General features: G+C 42.1%; 1 protein-coding gene and 1 long non-coding RNA gene across 2 annotated transcripts; one reads left to right on the forward strand and one right to left on the reverse strand.

Annotated features, from left to right (window-relative positions):
* Nucleotides 1–152: 152 nt before the first annotated feature.
* Nucleotides 153–17642, forward strand: slc44a4 (solute carrier family 44 member 4). Its single transcript, XM_031586133.2, has 22 exons — nucleotides 153–399; nucleotides 5313–5361; nucleotides 5613–5686; nucleotides 7112–7190; nucleotides 7489–7588; nucleotides 8291–8422; nucleotides 8628–8688; nucleotides 8995–9106; nucleotides 10323–10406; nucleotides 10884–10996; nucleotides 11500–11622; nucleotides 11974–12073; nucleotides 12963–13055; nucleotides 13516–13618; nucleotides 14009–14268; nucleotides 14664–14758; nucleotides 15199–15302; nucleotides 15535–15608; nucleotides 15710–15780; nucleotides 15901–15995; nucleotides 16348–16432; nucleotides 16546–17642. Exons 1-22 carry the CDS (start codon nucleotides 363–365, stop codon nucleotides 16656–16658), a joined length of 2157 nt encoding a protein of 718 aa, XP_031441993.1. The 5' UTR covers nucleotides 153–362; the 3' UTR covers nucleotides 16659–17642.
* Nucleotides 17643–18895: 1253 nt separating this feature from the next.
* On the reverse strand, nucleotides 18896–21002 carry LOC122133797. The gene is made up of 2 exons (XR_006152994.1): nucleotides 19860–21002; nucleotides 18896–19725 (listed from the first exon to the last, which is right to left on the reverse strand). It is a non-coding gene; the product is annotated as an uncharacterized LOC122133797 (long non-coding RNA).
* Nucleotides 21003–21041: the final 39 nt, after the last annotated feature.

Below are 21041 nucleotides of genomic sequence, written 5' to 3' on the forward strand. Positions count from 1 at the left end.
GGATTAGTGGTAGACCGAAAATGTCCCCCACCAGGTGGCGATAGTGAATCACTGTCGAGTATCGCGCTTCCCTGAACTCGCCAGAGCTCCACTGAGGCGTGGCTTACTCCAAAGGTGCGCATCACAGAGCAGGTGCCGACATCACAATAGGCAACAAGCGCAGGGAACGAGCGCAGGTAACGAGCAGAAAAAGATTAGCTCTTTCCTGCTGAACACTGCTCAAGTCAGTTATTTTATCTCATATAAAGTCACTATCTTATTTCCTTTTATCCGTTTTGTACGAAAGGCACTTTTAACTGTTTTACTGGTGCAGAGGGGAGTTTTCCAAAAAGAAAAATCGAAGAAACACAAGAAACGTGTCAATGGGGAAAGACAAGTCTAAGGAAAATTCGGAAAATGGTGAGTTACCGCTACGTTAAAAGGGGCTTTGCACTGATTCAACAGGTAGGCTAGGGGTTCATGCAGTAACTTTTGAATGATGTGATATTTAGGATGTTTACGTGCCTGCTACGTCCCTTGTGTATCTGAATCGTTATTAAAGCGTTTGGAATTAATTAAAACGGTATCCTACCACAACAACTTGATAATGTAGCCTAGACGAGAGAGAATAATCTAGGCTACATAAACATCACGGTCTACTTACGTGTGTACCTTACCACACATCAGTATTTATTTCCTGTCGGCATGGTTTTGTCATTGTTTGCTTGTTATCTACATACCACCGGGAATTTGAACAGGATGTAGATTTAAAGAACACATCTCGTCTACAAGTGCGCTTTGTGACGAATGTAACGGCTATGTATTGTGGTTGACACAGTCCCAGAGGAACACTATGTGGTATGATCTGTCACCACTTTAAGGTGAGGTGATGTAAACTAACACAAGTTGCTGTGCCCAGTAACAAAGCACGAAAATAAGTTGGGGGTCTATCAAGAATCCTGACAAGTGTTCTGTAGGCTTATGTTTGGAAGATAAGACTGAGTCCTGCTGTGGGGGTGATGGAGGAAATGTGAAGTGTGCATCTCTATTATATCAATCAGTGTTCAGATGTTTGGAAGACAAGCTCCCAAAAGCCATCTTTTTGAAACCTGGAGATTTACCATAAGGAGATGGAAGTGGATTCCTAGTGTGTCTACCACCTGTTGACAGAAAGTAAATGGAGTTTTCTGCTGGAGTCAGTCTTAACTTTCACCCATTTACCCGATCATCCTCACCTTCTCATGCTGGGAGATGTGTCCTGTTCTGAAGGGCTCTTTCTCATGCTGAGAAGTCTGTCCTGTTCTGTTCCTGTTCAATCAGGTTTTGTGAGAAAAGCAGAGAACGTGACTGCCGTCATGAAGAGTTATTTCTTGTAAACCTCCCATCAGTCGATTTATTGTAAACCTCTCATTATTTTGGATTGTGGTCAGAGCCACAGACTGAACCTGTTGCTTGAAATACTGAAATACTGTGTGCTCTGCCTATCTAAGATGTGTACAGAATGTATATCTCCCTTGTACGTCGCTTTGGACAAAAGCGTCTGCTGAAAGACTAAAAGTAAATGTAAATGTATATAGTGATGTATATGTTGATGTACATGTAAAACAAGAAGTTCGACTGACTGATGGCTTTTTACCTAATAATGCTATCAACTGGTGTCTGCCGCAGTGCATTGCATGGGACCTCCAGTGTGTTTAATCTGCGCTGGGTTGGGCTTGGGACCTCCAGTGTGATTAATCTGTGCTGGGTTGGGGTTGAGACCTCCATCTCTGACAGCATTTTAACCACATACACACATGGACACTAGATACTGTTCTCTTATGGGGAAATGGGCAATGGTACACTTTAAATATACACAGGAATGGCACATCACCCAGTCAGCAAACTCACCTACAACGATTAACTCGTTCTGGCTGTATGGCCAATGCTCTTGGAATTTTTTTTTTTTTTAAACAACCTCTAAGGGCCCAAAGGCAGTTAAACTGTGTCACAATTTACTCTAGGTCAAGGTTTTGTAGGGTTCTGGTATGTTCTATTTGTGAGCCATAAAAAAAATGCCTGAACATGTGAAGGTCATTTCTTCCAGTTTGTTGAGATTATTCTAACAAACGGCACCTGTGCGCCGGTGAAATGTGATCCCTCACGGGACTCAACTCTCAGGTGGAACCGGTTTCACAGAGGTAGACTGCCAGCATGTTCCCACTCTCCATTATTTGGATTTCACTACCAAATCAGCCATCTATCTGTTGATACTTCGAAATAATATAAAGTTTAAAATAATTGAACAAGCATTGTGTCCTCTCAACACAGCTCGATTGGAAGGGTGAAGGGAGGTGTGAGAAGTGAGGGAAAAATAACACAAGAGTTTAAGATCCACTACGGACTGTGTGTGAGGACTTCAATGGATGGCCACAGGCAGGTCAGAGACTGCTTGAGCGAACATTGCAGTCTTTTCAGGGATTTCACTGACCTCAAGCAATCTGTTTTATTCCCACTCAAGCAAAGATCAGCAACAGAGGTTCAGGTTTAGGTTCAAGTTTGTGTTTTGATATATAACTTCATCTGCAATGGTCAGCTGCATGCTAGATCTGCCACATATCATCTTCATAGGGTTACCCTGTCTTGATGCTCTGCTGCAGGGGTATTCAATTCAAATTCAAAGAGGCCCAGTTAGAGAACATTTCCTTAAGCAGAGGTCCGGAACATCGTGAAGTCTAACTTGCGTTATGATTCCGTGCCATATATATTAAAGTAGTCTAGTATGTATCAACGTCCTGTATGTGGTCAACAACTGACTGTCAAATAAAGAAAGTACAATTCAGGGGCTCCGATTGAACCACTTGTTTCAGCTCTATTCCCCTCTTTGTTAACATCTCCTTTATGGCCAGGTAGATGTCCTCTCCTCTTGTACTGGTCTGAAGGGGTGTAACACCTAACACGTCTTCATAGAACTCTTTCTTCTCCTTGTTGAAGAACCTTACATAAACTAACAGCTGAGCACACATCAGTGGACTCATCTACAGCTAAGCCTACACATGGTGTCTTATGAATTGCTTTATCCAGCTGTGCTACCACATCTTGGGTTAATATTTCAGTTTTCTTTGTGGCTGATGATGTAAGTAAGGTTTCAGCTACCGCACTCATTGACAACCCCTCCGTCAGTAAAAATGTTGTGGGAAATTCTAAAAGCTTCTCAAGAAACTTCTCAAGGCAAGCAGGTGTGAACATACTGAACGGTTTATTTCAGAGGAGTTAACTGCTGCTGAGCTGGTCCATGGAGCATCTAAAAAACTCTGAACAGTTTTCACACTGCTGACTGTCTTCCTGTGACAACAGTTGTCTTGCCCTTTCTTTTACCTTTTCAGAGGAGCCTGGTTCCTTCTTTAAAGAAGGCCTACAAATTCTCTAGGTCTCATGGCCTTCCTGAGAAGGCCTCTCTGCCTTGTGGCAGCCTTTCCACGTTGAAGTTCTTGGATTCTGGTGAATCGATCATATTGGGCTCTTAGATCCTTTATTTTCTGTGCCCTCAGTTCGGATTTGAGTGGGTATGTTTGCTCGAAAGATTTGTGCTTCGTCTCGTAGTGGCGATTCACATTGCCGCTTTTAATAATTGCCACAGTCTCAGAACATATGAGACATACTGGTTTTGAACTGCCCGTAGGAAGAATGAACATGTAATAGTCTGTCCATTCTTGATTAAAAGTTCTGTTTTCGAGCACGCCATGTAAAATTACTTTTCTCTTTCAATTATTTCTCGGACTACGGTCTCTCGTCTCGTCTCCCACTCACTGGCTATGTCTCAAACAGCGTACTTGCGCACTTCAAACACTGACTTTCAGGGTATATGGCGTTCACACTGACAGAACCAGCAGAATTCAGGGCACTGAAAATGCAGTGTGAAACGATGGACACTTCTCGCCCTAAACGGGCGCCATCTTGGCTACGTAGCGGAAGCTTTTTGGTAGCTTTTCAGTTTGGAAAGTTGGCTGACTGACGCCTCGCAAATCACTTGAACCATTATTACTACACTAATCAGCGTCATCTGATAGTACAGTGTCTATTTCTCGGTAACTTTTGAAAAATCTAAGCGAGAAAACGCCAAATAAAGGCTGGCACATTTGCGTCTGTCAGTATTCCATTTGAGACAACACTAATCAGCGACGGAACGCACTACAGATGTAAGTGCATAGTGTGCACTACGCACTGTATTGCAGTGTACTTCGTAAAGTACTCGTTTTGAGACACAGCTACTGACTCGAGTCGCAATGCTTATCGGAATACACAGATTTGATTGGCTGAGTAGCATCACGTGAGATTATTTACAACGAATGCAATTGTTCTGTGAGTTTCCTGGGCCGCTAAACCAGTGCCAGTTTAAATAGAAAGTCTCTGTCAAAATGTAATAATTCTCAGTAATTTATCAGTTATAGATCCGGGTGGCGTCTGGCGAGGGTGAATTCCTTTAGCATGAGCGTGGTTTTTAGAGCCGTCTTAACAGATTGTTGTGTCCGCCTATTAGTGACCTCGGCTCTACAGGTTTGACTTAAAAGTTATTTTTGTATGAGGGGGAACTGGATGAAGGGAAATGCATAAATGAGAAATAGAGATAGGGGAACTGAACAATGCAGGTTCAGGGGAGGGGGGGTGTTGTGTGTTGAGGAGCTGATGCTTGCACATGTATAGAGTTGTAGTTAAATGAGGACAGGTTGAACCAACTTGATCCCGACAGTACTTCCGCCATCTTTGAATTCAAATGGGATTCAAATAGCTCCCATTCCACCCGTTTGAGTCACATGTGATTTCTGTCTCTCACTCCCTTCATTCATTCATTCTTTCTTTCTTTCACTCTTTCTCTCATTCTCCCCACCTCTCTCTTTCTCCCATCTTAGTCCTCTGGTGCCACTTGCATGCCAGGAAGTGGGCAGCAAATATTGTTCTTGTCACACTTGATTGAGTTCCTCAGTATTTCATGGTCTGGTCAAGGTCCTTAGCACAGGGCACTGACTTATGGCTAAGGTCGCTCTCCTCTGTTTCCTTAAAGCTATCTCATCTCCGTTACTTATTACCTTACATGCCAACAAACCCATTCTGGCTGCCAAGCAACATTTAACGCCCACCTGAAAATAAACACCTGTCAACACTCTCTTTCCTGTTTCATCATACTTTGTAGCTGCAAAGTTATTTGTCGGCACATTTTGATATTGTGCTTACCTAAATTGTGTGTACATTTACAGATCATTATCAACCTCAATACCTCATAAAAACTAAAACAGACATAGATATTCCTTCAGCTGTCGTAAACAAAGGGTCTGAAAAACTTTTCTTTGTTTCAGGAGAACCAGCGCAACATGACCCCGAATTCAATGGACCTATTCACAACAGGTGTGTGTGTGTGTGTGTTGCCATGATATGCTTACAAAGTGTGTTATAGATTACAATATGCAATAAATTATCTAATTCTTTCTAAAAATGTTTTTCAAAATGAAGTAGTTTCATGTTTAAGGTGATTTTAGTGTTATAATAGCCTGTTTATTCTGTTCATATTCCATACTGATTTGTCTATATCCATGCTACTCTGCCCCCCCCCCCTTCCTCTCTCTCTCTCTCTCTCTCTCTCTGTCTCTCTCTCTCAGGGGCTGCACAGACATTATCTGTTGTGTGCTGTTCATGGTGGTCATTGCTGGTTACGCGGTAGTGGGGATTTTAGGTAATGGAGCTTTCATATGGCATTAGTCACCTGATTTGTCCTCTGCTGCTCCATGTCTCTGTCCCCTCTCTCTCTCTCTCTCTCTCTCTCTCTCTCTCTCTCTCTCTCTCTCTCTTTTACATTCCTCTGTTCACCTGCAGCAGTGGGAGTATTTCCCGTCTGCACTGTTGACATCCCACTATTATAGTCCTCTTTATCTCCCTCTGCCTGTCAATCTCTCTTTACGACTCTGTGCGCGTACTGAAAAATGCAGCACACCACAGCCGCCAAATGGCCTGACCACGCTGCTCTATGTAAATGGAGTATTAGGGATAGAACGCTGAGTTCTCTGCCATCATTCAAAACAAACCGCGCTGTGATGTAAGAGTAGTGTAGCCATGGCGCCTTCCTTCTATAATGCACATACTAACCAGTGATCAGTGGACACTGCCCCGTTAGGTCCTCCTGGGGAACTAGGACTAGCTGAATTCTAGCCGGTGATACTATATCTGACTAAAGAATTTGAGTCCTTATTTCAGTTGACAACTTTTCAAATGTGCTATGAATACCTTATCATCTTTAACAGTATAAAGCTTTTTTTATTGAGGTCACACTAGAGGTGTATTCTTGTAGCCCAAAACATTATTGTAAGATGATGAATGCAAGCAGGTTTGTCTCAAAGTCCTAGCTGTTGCTGTGAGGTCTTGACTCTTGGCTGAAGGCCATGCACGGGGCGAGGGCTAGTTCTGGCTTTAATAATGTAATGATTGAAAAGGTCACGGTCTGGTGCGGGGAGTGAATGTTGAATAGTGGTAGCAGTGTGCTTTTTAAGACATTGTGTGTTATTTTCCTGATTTATCTTCTGTATTCCAAAGAAACCCTTCAGGCATTCTTATTCATTCAACAACTTAATGCTAACGACGTCCTCCTAACATAGTGCATAGTTCAGTGCAGTCCTCTCAATGTTACTTTCAACATCCCTGGTCACTGTAACACCTTAGAAAGGAATCTTTTAATTTTATAACAGGATAACATTTTATATACAGTGTACTGTGCCCTTGTAAAACATTACTATCTGTTTAAAGGAGGGTTTGTACTTGCAGCGGTTGCTTCTGTGTTTTGTTTGCTTTGGTGTGGAACTCAGTAAAGGACTGCGGGACAATATTCCTTCTGGTTGACACTGCATACATTTAGTGTCAGAATTGTATGAATTGTAATGCCACCTCAGTCTGCAAAACATCAGGTCACATCATATTAAAAGGCTAACTTCTGGTTTGAAATCAGAATGTCCCAGACAGGTTTAGGATGAGATGAAATACTAGGAGGCTTCATTTGAGGGTTTTCTGCAGTTTCAGCGATTGACTATGCAACTTGATTCACTGCTGTGTCTGTCATGGGATAATGAGCACACACACTAACCAGTCCTTGATTGCCTTCCCAATTTAGCCTGGCTGTACGGAGACCCACGCCATGTCCTCTACCCGAGGAACTCCACGGGGATGTTCTGTGGGATTGGACCCAATAAGTAAGACACTTTGTTTAGAATCTCTTTAGGCATGCAATATCATAACATGTGTTGTGTTGAACAGTGGTATGGAACAACGTATGAGCTATGTGGCTGTTTTGCATGGACTGACCTTACCCTGTCTGTGTGTGCATGTAAAATAGTGGTTTGATTTGTATTTGTGTGTTGGCTTTGAAACGTCACGAAAAGTGGCTTCATATTTGTGTGTGCATCTAGAGTAAATAGCTGATTATGAGTAATGTTCCAGGAAGTGCTGACTCACTGGCCTTGCCTCACCCTGCCCCTCTACCTCCAACAGGGGGAAGCCCAATGTCTTTTACTTTGACATCCTTAAGTGTGCCACGGCTACAAACATAATGGCTGCTGCCCTCAATGGCCTTCAGTGTCCCACTACACAGGTACAGTTTACTACAAGCATGTCGAATAGCCTCCGCACACAGCCACAAGTATGTTCTAATATCCTCCACACACAGCCACAAGTATGTTCTAATCTAATAGCCTCCACACACAGGCACAAGTATGTTCTAATCTAATAGCCTCCACACACAGCCACAAGTATGTTCTAATCTGATAGCCTCCACACACAGCCACAAGTATGTTCTAATCTAATAGCCTCCGCACACAGACACAAGTATGTTCTAATCTGATAGCCTCCGCACACAGACACAAGTATGTTCTAATCTAATAGCCTCCACACACAGCCACAAGTATGTTCTAATCTAATAGCCTCCACACACAGCCACAAGTATGTTCTAATATCCTCCACACACAGCCACAAGTATGTTCAAATAGCCTCCACACACAGCCACAAGTACAAGTATGTTCTAATAGCCTCCGCACACAGCCACAAGTACAAGTATGTTCTAATCTAATAGCCTCCACACACAGCCACAAGTATGTTCTAATCTAATAGCCTCCACACACAGCCACCAGTATGTTCTAATCTAATAACCAAATGATTGATTAGGCTCGTGCCACAATGTGCTCAGTTCAGAAGGTTACGGTTGAATCACGGCGGGAGGCTGAGCGTGGTGGTGCTAAATGGGTTAGTTACTCAGTGTGTGTGTGGTATAACAGCTCCTCTTGTACCTTGGGCTCAGGTGTGTGTGAAACGGTGTCCCCAAAACTTCTGGGCTCTATCACCCCTGGCCTACCTCCCAGGCAAGCAACCAAAGGATTTTTTTCAGCAAGAGCTTTGCCTCCCATCATTTGACCTGGCCACCACTGTTCTGGTGAGATATGAACTGTAGAAATACCGGTTTGATATGAATGTCTAATAGAAAGTGTTTCAAAGTGAGAATTTCAATGGATGGCAAGTCTGTCACCACTAGCTCCCCTTACCACCTTCTTTGCCACCAGTTGGAGATGCTGGCGTACAATAGCATCTGGCATGCCTTTGAGTACTCAAGTGAAATAACTCTTCTGTCTTTTTCTCAGTCGGTTTCAGAGATTAAGGACAGAGAGTTGTGTCCATTCTTCTATTCCCCTACAACCCCAGGTAAGCTGGTGTGTACAGACCTGTGTTCATCATCATCATCATCATTGTTTATTCAGGGAATATTGACTGAGCACAGGGCTCTTTTGCAGCAATGCCCTGGTTGAGGCTACATAGTACAGAAGAACAATAAATAAACAAACCATAACAAAACAAAACAGACAAAATAAATAAAAAAAAACACATTAAACAAACATTAAAAAAAATAAAAATAGATAACATAAAGTGTCTATATGTTCCAGTGTCTCATACATGCATATCATATGTTGTAACTCTTGTTGATCAGGCTTCCCTGTTGTCTTCTTCCAGTTTTAGGAAGGTGTTTGCCTTCATTTGGTGCTTTCAACAATATTCCCACCAACTTCTCCATCCCAGGAATGACCGTTAATGACACGGTGAACATCATCAAGCAGGGCACTGGGTACAGTAGATTCTCTTTCCCTGTGAAAAGCTCACTTTGATGGTTATTTATGCAAATAACAAACACATGTTCACAGACACACAAATATTCAAACCCAGGAAAAAAACACTCCACACACACATTCACACTCACACACACACACACACACACACACACACACACACACACACACACACACACACACACACTTTGATAGCGTTGTTGATGTATGAACCATTTCTCCTCTCTCCTGTCACCAGTGACGAGTCCTCCAATGAGTGAGTGCCATCCTTTGTGTAGTAGTGCCAGCTTTCTCCATAGATAGTGCTCCTATTAGTACGTCCACTGCTGACTGTCTAAGTGACTGAGTAGTCTGCTGTAGCTTCTGTGTGTGATTTCACCAGCTCCACCATAGTGCTTTACTGTCAAACCGGCTGCTTTGTTGGTTAATGTGTAGTGTGTTTGCAGGGTTAATGTGTAGTGTGTTTGCATGGTTAATGTGTGGTGTGTTTGCAGGGTTAGTGTGTGGTGTGTGTGTGGTGTGTTTGAAGGGTTAGTGTGTGGTGTGTGTGTGGTGTGTTTGAAGGGTTAGTGTGTGGTGTGTGTGGTGTGTTTGCAGGGTGTGTGTGTGTGGTGTGTTTGCAGTGTGAGTGTGTGGTGTGTTTGCAGGGTGAGTGTGTGGTGTGTGTGTGGTGTGTTTGCAGGGCGAGTGTGTGGTGTGTTTGCAGGGTGAGTGTGTGGTGTGTGTGTGGTGTGTTTGCAGGGCGAGTGTGTGGTGTGTTTGCAGGGTTGGGGAATGTTTTCCAAAAGCTCTGTAGCGCTTCGGTCACTGTACCACAGTGTACCACAGACATTCACTTCCATTCTTACGCTGAAAGCGGCATTAATATGTTGCATAATGCCAGTGAATATCTGTCATTAACTTATGCACTGAAACATCCTTGATTTACTCTGCTGGGGGAACTAATTGGGGCAAAACATAAGGCAAAACATGCTCAAATAGTGCTACAAGGCCGGGTCTTTTGTCCTCTTTTGGATATGGGATGTTCTCCGGCATTTGTTTGTCAGCAGTTGTTTGATTACCCTTGAGGTCGTCTTCAACCCCAAGAGTGGCTAATTGCTGACCTACTAATGCCTGCTGGTGTGAGAAATCTGATCTATCTAATCTATCGAGGAAAGTGTGACAGTCCGACTGTTAATCGCAGCTTTGATCTCTTTCCTTCCCAATTTCTTTTAGTGATCTTGTGTCTGGCATCAGTGCCAGGGAAGTTGGTGTCCGCATCTTTGAGGACTTTGCGTCGTCATGGCAGTGGATCGTCTTGTGAGTGGGTTACGCCTTGTGATGTAGGGTTTGTTTAGGTGCACAGCTCCCTCTGGTGGCTATAAATGCTAACATCATGATTATTCAAAACATGAGATTTTGTAGTCAAGCCCTTCAACTTCAATATCCTAAATGAAATACTTGGGAGTCAAACTATATATGATTGTAAAAAGTATTGAGATTTATACATAAAAACTGTTGAACCAAAACATATGTTAGGTTAGTTTGACTGTTTTGTTTCTCTGGTAATGACATTTTGTCAGTCACAGATGCATGAGGAAAGATGAGAAAATGATCCCGTGCTTCTGGTATTTTGAGTGTTTCCTGTACAGAATCAAGATAAACCTGTTTATGACAGGCAATCATGTGGGGATTAGTCAGCACACCAGGCAGTAAGCCGACGGCAGTTTATTTTCTATGAATTCACTTTCTTATTTTTCTCTGACTCTCTTTGGTGTTTTTTGCCCCCTCCCATAGGGGGTTGGTCATAGCCATGCTGGTCAGCCTGATGTTCGTCCTTCTCCTTCGCTTCTTCGCTCCCATAATAATCTGGACGCTAATCATAGGACTTCTGGCTGTTGGCGCCTTTGGTAAGGAAAAGTTATCTTGGAGGCAACAAGTCATACATTTAGAATCACATGTATTCATCACAGTATAACAGCCTAAACCGCTGCAATGTTAAACATTTACATTCAGCACTGAGAAAATAGTTGTACTACAAGTACAGACACACAAGGTATTAGATTGACAAGAAAACCATTTTACTGACAAGGTCAGAAGTGTGATTGTATCCCAGACGCCATTTTGAGATGCAAGCATGAAATTTAACAACAAAATACAACATGGACAAGGCTTTACTGACAGCCTTTCATTCTAAAAAAAATATTTTCTTAGCTTGACGAGAACCCTTTTGAATCAGCAGCCACCCTACTTTTAGCTCTGGCTTTGTGGGGCATTTTATTGGTTCAGAAATGTCCAACCCAATTCACTGTCTAAACATTCCTACTCATTAAACCCACAGTTGTGTCATTCAGATGTAGTGTCCATGAACTATGTTTTGGACCAGAGAAATGAACAGTTGCGTTTTGTACAGGTATTTGGTATTGCTGGAGAGAGTATGACGAACTGAAGAACAGTTCAATCACCTTCCAAGACATTGGGCTGACCACAAATGTTAATGTCTACCTGCAAGTCAGAGACACGTGGCTGGCCTTCTGTGAGTTCACCCCTTTACTGCCTTGCTTTGCATTTGAGTAATAGCTGAAAAAGTTAACAGATGTTAAAAAGATACTAGATTAAAACATCATTTCCTCATTTCTAACATGCAACAAAATGTATACTGCTACATTTATACATTTACCCCTAGATGGTACATTTTCATAGGATTTGTAGCATTCTGTACATCTCAAGAATATTCTGTGGAGCATTTGACAAAGGGCTTTTTCCTTATTTGGTAGTGATCTCTCTCTACTCCCTCTGAATTAAGGTACATTATATTGATGATGCACAGTAGCAATCAAACATATCTACTCTCCTAATAGCTCTGTCTCCCTGTCTATCTCCACAGTGATCATCATTAGTATAGTTGAGGGGGTCATTCTTCTGACTCTCATCTTCCTACGGACTCGGATCCTCATCGCCATCGCCCTGATCAAGGAGTCCAGCAAGTAAGTGACCAGTGACCAGTGACCACCACCAGAACCTTCATCCCATGTCTACATTGATCTATACTTTTATTCTTATACATATTCTTATACTACACTTTAGGATAACTATTAAGTAGTTATACATATTCTTATACTACACTTTAGGATAACTATAAAGTAGTTATACATATTCTAAGGTATGGTCATAGTCATTGTACTGGGTAGTTTTTTATATTGACTTCTGTATTGTAACAGTAGTAGCAAAATACCAGATTTTGGGTTTGGCCACCTCGATGGATTGGAAAAAAAGACTGATTAAACACCATCCTGTCATTTTGTGTCTAGTTTTTTGTAATCAGGTTTCTGGCATCTGTACTTGTATTATTGAGTCAGTGACTAAGGAGTTTGTCCAGGACATCAGTAGATAAGGGTTAGTTTGTGCAGGACATCAGTAGATACAGTATGGGTTAGTTTGTGAAGGACATCAGTAGATACAGTATGGGTTAGTTTGTGAAGGACATCAGTAGATACAGTATGGGTTAGTTTGTGCAGGACATCAGTAGATACAGTATGGGTTAGTTTGTGCAGGACATCAGTAGATACAGTATGGGTTAGTTTGTGAAGGACATCAGTAGATACAGTATGGGTTAGTTTGTGCAGGACATCAGTAGATACAGTATGGGTTAGTTTGTGAAGGACATCAGTAGATATGGGTTAGTTTGTCAAATTGAAATTTAACATGAAGAGAGAAGTTGAAGAGAAAAGTTATGGTTTTCTTCCTTGTTCCTTCCTGTCAATAACTTATAAATTCTCAGACAAAAAAGTTCAACTGAATTCTAGAATGTGACCATTGCTGTGCATGTAAAGTGTTTGATTGACAGATGCCTTTTCCTGTGTTTTGACCTTTCAGGGCTGTGAGTTACATGATGTCTACACTGTTCTTCCCCATCTTCACATTCATCTTGCTTGTGGTGTGTGTGTCATACTGGGGTATCACAGCTTTGTATCCTCTTTAGTGTGTGTGTGTGTGTGTGTGAGTGTGTGTGTCATACTGGGGTATCACAGCTTTGTATCCTCTTTAATGTGTGTGTGTGTGTGTGTGTGTGTGTGTGTGTGTGTGTCATACTGGGGTATCACAGCCTTGTATCCTCTTTAATGTGTGTGTGTGTGTGTGTGTCATACTGGGGTATTACAGCTTTGTATCCTCTTTAGTGTGTGTGTGTTTTCTGTGTTTAGGTTTGTTTGTGTGTTTTCCGTGTTTAGGTGTTTAGGTGTGTGTGTGTGTGTGTGTGTGTGTGTGTGTGTGTGTGTGTGTGTGTGTGTGTGTGTGTGTGTGTGTGTGTGTGTGTGTGTGTGTGTGTGTGCTTTGGATGTGTCTATACTTGTACCACTGTGGATTCGAATTTCTACTCCTGTTAGAAGGCCCTCTGGTTGTTGTTGTTCTTCATTGATGGCGTGTTCAGATATCTGGCCACTTCGGGCGCTCCAATATACAAAGTAGTGGCCCTCAACTCCACTGAAGATAACTGCCAAGCTGTGAACGGAACAGAGAGCTGTGACCCTATGGTGAGTGATTGGCTTACAAACTTCAAATGTGGCTTCTCAAGACAAATATTGCATTATCCACTGAAGTATATCCTGTTTAGGTCCAAGGCTTTGAACAGTACACTGTCTCAAGTATGTTTGTGTTCTTTTGGATGAGGGCATGTTTCAGATGAGAGAGTGTGGGATAGTGTCCGTCTAATGCTTTGCTAGGTCATGGAGTCAAATCCTAGACATTTTGGAACACTGGAAAACTGGTTGTGTGAGATTTGAATGACTAAATGTAGAATGACGGCACACCAGGCCCACTGCACCTGTTCCTCTCATTCCCTCTTCCTCATCCAGTCTTAAGTGTCCCCCTCTCGTCCTCTTCCTCATCCAGTCTTAAGTGCCCCCCTCTTGTCCTCATCCCAGGCTTTTAACTCCAGCAGCTACGCCTCCTGTTCATCCGCTCGCTGCATCTTCATCAAGTACAACGACGAGGGCCTGTTCCAGCGGAACCTCTTCAATCTGCAGATCTATAACGTGGTGGGGTTCCTGTGGTGTGTGAACTTCGTCATCGCTCTGGGCCAGTGCACACTGGCTGGGGCCTTCGCCTCCTACTACTGGGCCTTCAGCAAGCCCTCCGACATCCCAACATTCCCTCTGGCACAGTCTTTCATGCGGACTCTACGGTGAGAGGCCTTTGTGTCAATACCATGGTGGACCACTAGTGGGCCGAGCAAGGCGTACGCTTTAATCAGATATTCTTCCTGAGGGCAGGGACATGTTTCTGTGTAGAAAGACTGATGTGGAAAGATGTGGAAAGACTGGTTGTGAATTGTGGAAAGGTTGTCTTGTACATAATGTGCAAGCGTGTGTGCTGGGTGTGATTTAAGGTTCTGATAAGCAGCACCCACAGTACTTCCTCTTTACATTCCTCAAGCAGCAACTCCGTAACTGCTTTTAACAAGCGACCTTGACCTTGACATTGACCTTGACCTTGACCTTGACCTTGAAGTTCAGTGACAGGTGGCACGTCCTGTGGTAGAAGTTTCACTCTGGCTGTTTCCTGTCTGTCTGGTCTCAGGTACCATGTGGGCTCACTGGCGTTCGGAGCTCTGATTCTCACTCTAGTGCAGGTCATCAGGATCATCCTGGAGTACCTGGACCACAAGCTCAGAGGTCAGCTCAGTCTCCCTCATTCTTGTCTGCCACATAATGACCCTTGAGACAGAGACAGGAATGAACTTTGTGTGTACAGCTTTAAGCTCCTTACTACTGTTTTCATTTAGTTCCAATGTTATCTGTATCACTTCACGTGTCTGGTATAGGGCCAGTTGTAGAGCTGTAAAAGATTGGAGTGATAAGTTCTGACTTTGTTTATGATCACAGGCTCTATTATGCACCTACTGTTAAGTCATTAGGTGTCACTTGGGTCTTCTGGAGTGTTTTATAAGCTTCAGTGCCTGATGTCAACACAGCTGTCTCTGTCTTAACATTGACTGTCATTTCTATACTGTACTGTTGCTATACTCTCATCCCTGTAGACAGTAACCATGTGTGTGTGTGTGTGTGTGTGTGTGTGTGTGTGTGTGTGTGTGTGTGTGCGTGTGTTTGTACAGCGGCTCAGAACGGTTTTGCACGGTTTCTGATGTGTTGTCTAAAGTGCTGTTTCTGGTGCCTTGAGAAGTTCATCAAATTCCTCAACAGGAACGCTTACATCATGGTTGGTCTCAATGCCTCTGATCCATAACATCATGCTTTCAAGGTTGCTCCCCGTAACGGGCATTTCCATCACTTGGTGTAATCCTTCAGTCCACTGGGGTGTCTAGAGAGTTGATTAGCCATCATCATTGCTTATCTTAACCCAATAAACATTAGCCTCTTATTGCTGTTGATCTTTATTTTATGCCAGTTTTTAAAAAGTGTTAATCTACAACTTTCTTTGCAATCTACAGATTGCCATTTATGGTAAAAACTTCTGTACATCAGCCAAGAATGCTTTCATGCTCCTCCTGAGGAACGTTGTGAGGTCAGTGCCCTAACCCTGAGCTGTGGTGTGTGTGTGCTCAAAAAGTGTGTGTTGTCTTCATTCAAGCTGTTGTTCTGAGTCCCTTTGCGTGTGCTTTCCAGGGTGGTGGTACTGGATAAAATCACCGATCTGCTGCTATTCTTCGGAAAGCTATTAGTAGTTGGTGGAGTCGGTAAGAGATCATGTTTTTTTCCTCAGAGTTTGTAATCAATTGAAATCAGTCAAATCAATCAAACAATTTGAAATCAGTCAGTCAGGCGGTGAGTTCATCCATCTCATGTTCTCTCTCTAGGGGTGCTGTCATTCTACTTCTTCTCAGGGAGGATCCAGGCCCCAGGCAGCTCTTTCCAGGCCAGCGCCCTCAACTACTACTGGATGCCAATCATTGTGAGTGACAGAATTCAGTCTGTTCATATTTGAAAGTGAAAAATACACATGCCTCCTTGGGATTTAAGAGGTCTGCCTGAACAGTGTAGAAATTGGTACATTGTGTGTGAATGTCCTATTTCAGTGTAGTTTAATTTAATACATGAATGTTTTTTGTTTCAGTTTTTGACTTGGCACATCATTTTTACAACCAGTTGTCATAATTGTTTTGTCCATTCAATGATCCCTTGCTGTATTGTATGCTGTTAGTGTATTAGTGTGTGTTTCTGTGGCTGTTGTAGACGGTAGTGGTGGGATCGTATCTGATTGTATGCTGTTAGTGTAATGGTGTGTGTTCCTCTGGCTGTTGTAGACGGTAGTGGTGGGATCGTATCTCATTGCTCAGGGCTTCTTCAGCGTCTACAGTATGTGTGTAGACACACTGTTCCTCTGCTTCTGTAAGTCTGCAGTACGGGCACCTTACTCCATCACTAAAAATACAAATCAAATTTAAATGTGTATTCAAATTGAGGCCACTGACTACATATTTTTTCTCTGTGGTGTCTCTTAGTGGAGGACTTGGAACGTAACGACGGCTCAATGCAGAAACCATACTACATGTCCAAAAACCTGATGAAAATTCTCAACAAAAAGAACAAGCAGCCCAAAAAGGCTGAGGATTGACAGAAAGCACTCACCTCACTCCCTTGTCTGTCACTCCCTTGTCTAAAGTCCGACTATTATCACCTCACCATTTGAAGTAAAAACCAGCTTTAGCACAGTCACTGGTGCAGATGATTTCATGTTTCCCTCTCACCAACCTGAAGTTTACATCACACAGATATCCTCTATTTTGCACTTTCTTCTTTATTTCTGTGATTTTAAAGCATAAAGCACACCATTTATGTGAAACATTGTCACCGCAGACACATATCAGTAGAGAATTTATTTTTTTATATTGCAAAATAATGTGCCTTAAGACGTGTAGAATCCAAATGGCATAGGTTACCTTTTTTTAAATTATTATTATTTTTTAAGTAATTTGGTTAGGTATATTTGTTTTTGTTTTATGTTGGATGTTTGGTTAAAAAGAAAAGGAGAATAGTGGATGTTTGCGGTCTAATCCTATTTATATTTCTGCCAAATAATGAGCCCCAAAATGTACATGATTTAAAATTTAGATACATTTTGAATCAATTTATTTTCATTTGTTTTAGCAAAATCAGATTGGTTTGTTTTTGTGTTGGATCTCTTAAAAATGCATCCGCAATAGCGGATAGTGGGCCAAAACATTGTACATGATTTAATTTATAAAAAATTGTTGTGTTTTTAGTCATTGAAATGTTTATATTTAATAAAACAGAATGACACAGAATGTTTTGTAAACTATTCAAAGATAGTCGTGACAGAGGACGGAATCGCTCACTCTTCCTCCATAGAGCTGAAGGCAACCTGCGCCTGTGCAGAAGGGATCATTATTATTCCTTTGTGACCAACCTATTCCTCTGACACGCAAACAGGCAAGTCATGAAGACATTGGTTGTGAAACTGGTTCTGAAGTCACACTGCTCTCACAGGTTTCCAAGGGTTACACAACCAAGTATGAGGAACCACACGGCAACCTGACCACAGAAAATACCAACACATTAAACCTGACTGGATTTACAATCGTGTTTGTTTTTCATTGCAAAGCTTTCTATACTCATAAGATGTTATTACATGTAGGCAGACATTTAAAAGGTCTATTGCTGGGTTTTGATTTATTCTATTTGAAATCATTCCTTTGAAAAGGTAGCTGTACCGATATGACATGGGCTTAAACTCAAGGATGTAGCCAGTTCAAACCCTTAGAAATGTTGAATTGAATAACACTGTACATGCAAAACCAGCCAACTGTGGTTATGGATTCAAATTCCTGCTTCCTCCAGAAACACCCCAGTTATACTCGTACATATAATTACCCAAAGTGCCTACATGTAAAAGAACAGCTTGCTGTTAATATGACGTTTATGTACTCACTAACATCACACAAAGTGCTGGCATAACCCTGCTTGCCTTCTTTGCATATTTTAGCTTGCTTTCACTTGGTTTTGATCTTTCACTGGGGCAGTCTACCGCCCTGGAAATCTCAAAACTGAGGTAGACATCATTACAGTTCTCTTTGTATTGTGTGTTTTTAGTCATTGAAATGTTTATATTTAATAAAACAGAATGACACCAAATGTTTTGTAAACTATTCAAAGATAGTCGTGACAGAGGACGGAATCGCTCACTCTTCCTCCATAGAGCTGAAGGCAACCTGCGCCTGTGCAGAAGGGATCATTATTATTCCTTTGTGACCAACCAATTCCTCTGACACGCAAACAGGCAAATCATGAAGACATTGGTTGTGAAACTGGTTCTGAAGTCACACTGCTCTCACAGGTTTCCAAGGGTTACACAACCAAGTATGAGGAACTACACGGCAACCTGACCACAGAAAATACCATTACATTAGACCTGACTGGATTTACAATCGTGTTTGTTTTTCATTGCAAAGCTTTCTCTACTCATAAGATGTTATTACATGTAGGCAGACATGTACATTTAAAACATTTCCCATGATTTGATCAGACATTTTCCACAATAGTTTGCTTACCATAAACATTAACAGCTTGCTGTTAATATGACATTTATGTACTCACTAACATCATACAAAGTGCTGGCATAACCCTGCTTGCCTTCTTTACATATTTTAGCTTGCTTTCACCTGGTTTTGATCTTTCACTGGGGCAGTCTACCGCCCTGGAAAGCTCAGAGCTGAGGTAAAAAATGTTCAATCATTCTGAATTCTATAAAAACGTGTCCTTTAACTCTAAAGGCTGCAGTGCCAGTCCTGTGTTGTGGTGCCTTTAGGGACAAACACAAATAATCCACATTAATCAGCTGTATGAAACATTTATTCACTGCCACAAAACAGTCCTCATTTTTCAGGGTTATTTAAAATGCTTTCGACTATTTGTATCCATTCTCCCTAATTCTTAAAACCATCAGAAAAGACTTGTGGTACAAATGTCAACATCCTGTTTTTAGTGTCACAAAGTATATTACAAACGAGTCATTGAACTAGACGGTGATATGCAAAAAAAAAACAAGAAAAACAACAACCCAATTTGTCCATTGCCATGGCTACATGATGCAAATGTGTGTCATTCACATCATTGAGTATTCCGACTTAGACAGCAGTTATTCTACTCGGATTCAAATGAACCATGTCTCTGCCAACTTGTTTTGCCCGTAAGAACTCCCTGGATGAGTGGCTTTTCCATATTGCACTCAATCTTGACTGGGCCATTGGCTTATGTAGATCGTACCAGCCAATTAGAGGCCTCCATGCTATCTGGTAGGCCAAGTAGGAAGGCAACTCCACTTTGGGACTGGACAGCATCAATGTCCATCAAGATGATGTACAATTAAGAACAACTAAAATGTCTGCACAACCTCACATAGCCATGGCCAATGGAGATCTGCATTTACAATACTCATATTTACACAGATATATATACAAAGACACATATACATACACACCCACAGACAGACTTCAAAAACTGAGAATAGCCGTTGATACAAGAGGGACAGAAACATCACCATGTCCATATGTTCATATCAGGGAAAAGTCATTGGTGTGCTTTTGGTGTAGTACACCTGCATGTCTACGAGTGGGGGCTGTGCGTGGGGGTCCATCTTCTTAACCCTATGAAGAAGAACACACCTGCATGTCTATGAGTGGGGGCTGTGCATGGGCGTCCATCTTCTTAACCCTATGAAGAACAACACACCTGCATGTCTATGAGTGGGGGCTGTGCACGGGCGTCCATCTTCTTAACCCTATGAAGAAGAACACACCTGCTCTGTACTACACCTGCATCTCAGAAGGATTCAGAATGGTTTGGGACAAGAAATTATTGTCGCAGAAATAAAGATGTGGTAAATGAATAATTACATACACACACACACACTCACACACTCCCTCCAGCCTACTAACACTTTTCTCCACTCATGGCCACTCGTAGTACCATTTGAGTTGGGATCAAATCTGTGTCAGGTTTGTCCCAGGTGTCCCACGCGTCCACTTCATGTGAAGTCCTATTGGCCCAGTATGTACTGCACACTTCAGGTGAAGTCCAATTGGCCCAGTATGTACTGCACACTTCAGGTGAAGTCCTATTGGCCCAGTACGTACTGCACATCATAGTATACTCCTGGGACAAGCATCTACCTCCTCTCCAAATACAAGATTCCATTCTGTTGTTCGTGGTAGACTTTTTAGACAGGAAATTAGTAGACTCATTTACTTGACACCAAAGACTGTCAGGTGTATAATACTATGCCAGAGACCCTATTAGAAGTGAATGACATCATTTCAGGACAGAGCACAGTGAAATGGTGTCTTTGTATACTGCTAGGGTTAGTGACCAAGTCTATATGCCATTTCATTTAGGAATCAGGGGTTGGTTCTCGCTGTAAACTACATGTCCATGTGCAAAATTTTGCCCCCAAAATATTCAGAGTTAAAATCACGTCTTTGGCATGAGTCGAGTAGTTAATGTTAAAACAGAGACTTAGTCCTTGATGTCCTTATTCTAGTGAACAAACTGTGATTCAGCCTCGTCCATCTCGCCTGCTCAGAGGGCTTCTTGAACCAGATCTACCAACCTATCAGAGAAGAGACAGGACCCTTCTCATGGCAGGGGTACCTATGCATATACAGTATGTTTGCGTGTCACTCCACTTGTAATACTTCAGTTCAACATCTATACAGTGCACCTATGGCAGATGCACCATCAGCTACGAATCACACCTTATTGATCTGCTCTAACCCCTCTCTAATACTGACTCTATTGAACTCTCAAATGTTGTATACTAATGGCATTCACATAGCTAGTGGCACTCCAGTCGCTAGCTGTGCCATGGCCTATGCCCAGGACCCACTTCATGAGTGTGTGTGCGCACATATATATATATATATATATATATATGAAATATACATATATATATATATATATAGAGAGAGAAGGAAAGGGAAGA

This window comes from Clupea harengus, chromosome 19 (genome assembly GCF_900700415.2).
Source record: "Clupea harengus chromosome 19, Ch_v2.0.2, whole genome shotgun sequence".
Classification (NCBI taxonomy): Eukaryota; Metazoa; Chordata; class Actinopteri; order Clupeiformes; family Clupeidae; genus Clupea; species Clupea harengus.

Coding starts and splice junctions, on each gene's coding strand:
- slc44a4 (XM_031586133.2), top strand. CDS start 363: ATGGGGAAAGACAAGTCTAAGGAAAATTCGGAAAATG. Junction 10,997..11,499: donor TCTGGCTGTTGGCGCCTTTG/GTAAGGAAAAGT, acceptor CGTTTTGTACAG/GTATTTGGTATTGCTGGAGA. Junction 15,996..16,347: donor ACTACTGGATGCCAATCATT/GTGAGTGACAGA, acceptor TGGCTGTTGTAG/ACGGTAGTGGTGGGATCGTA.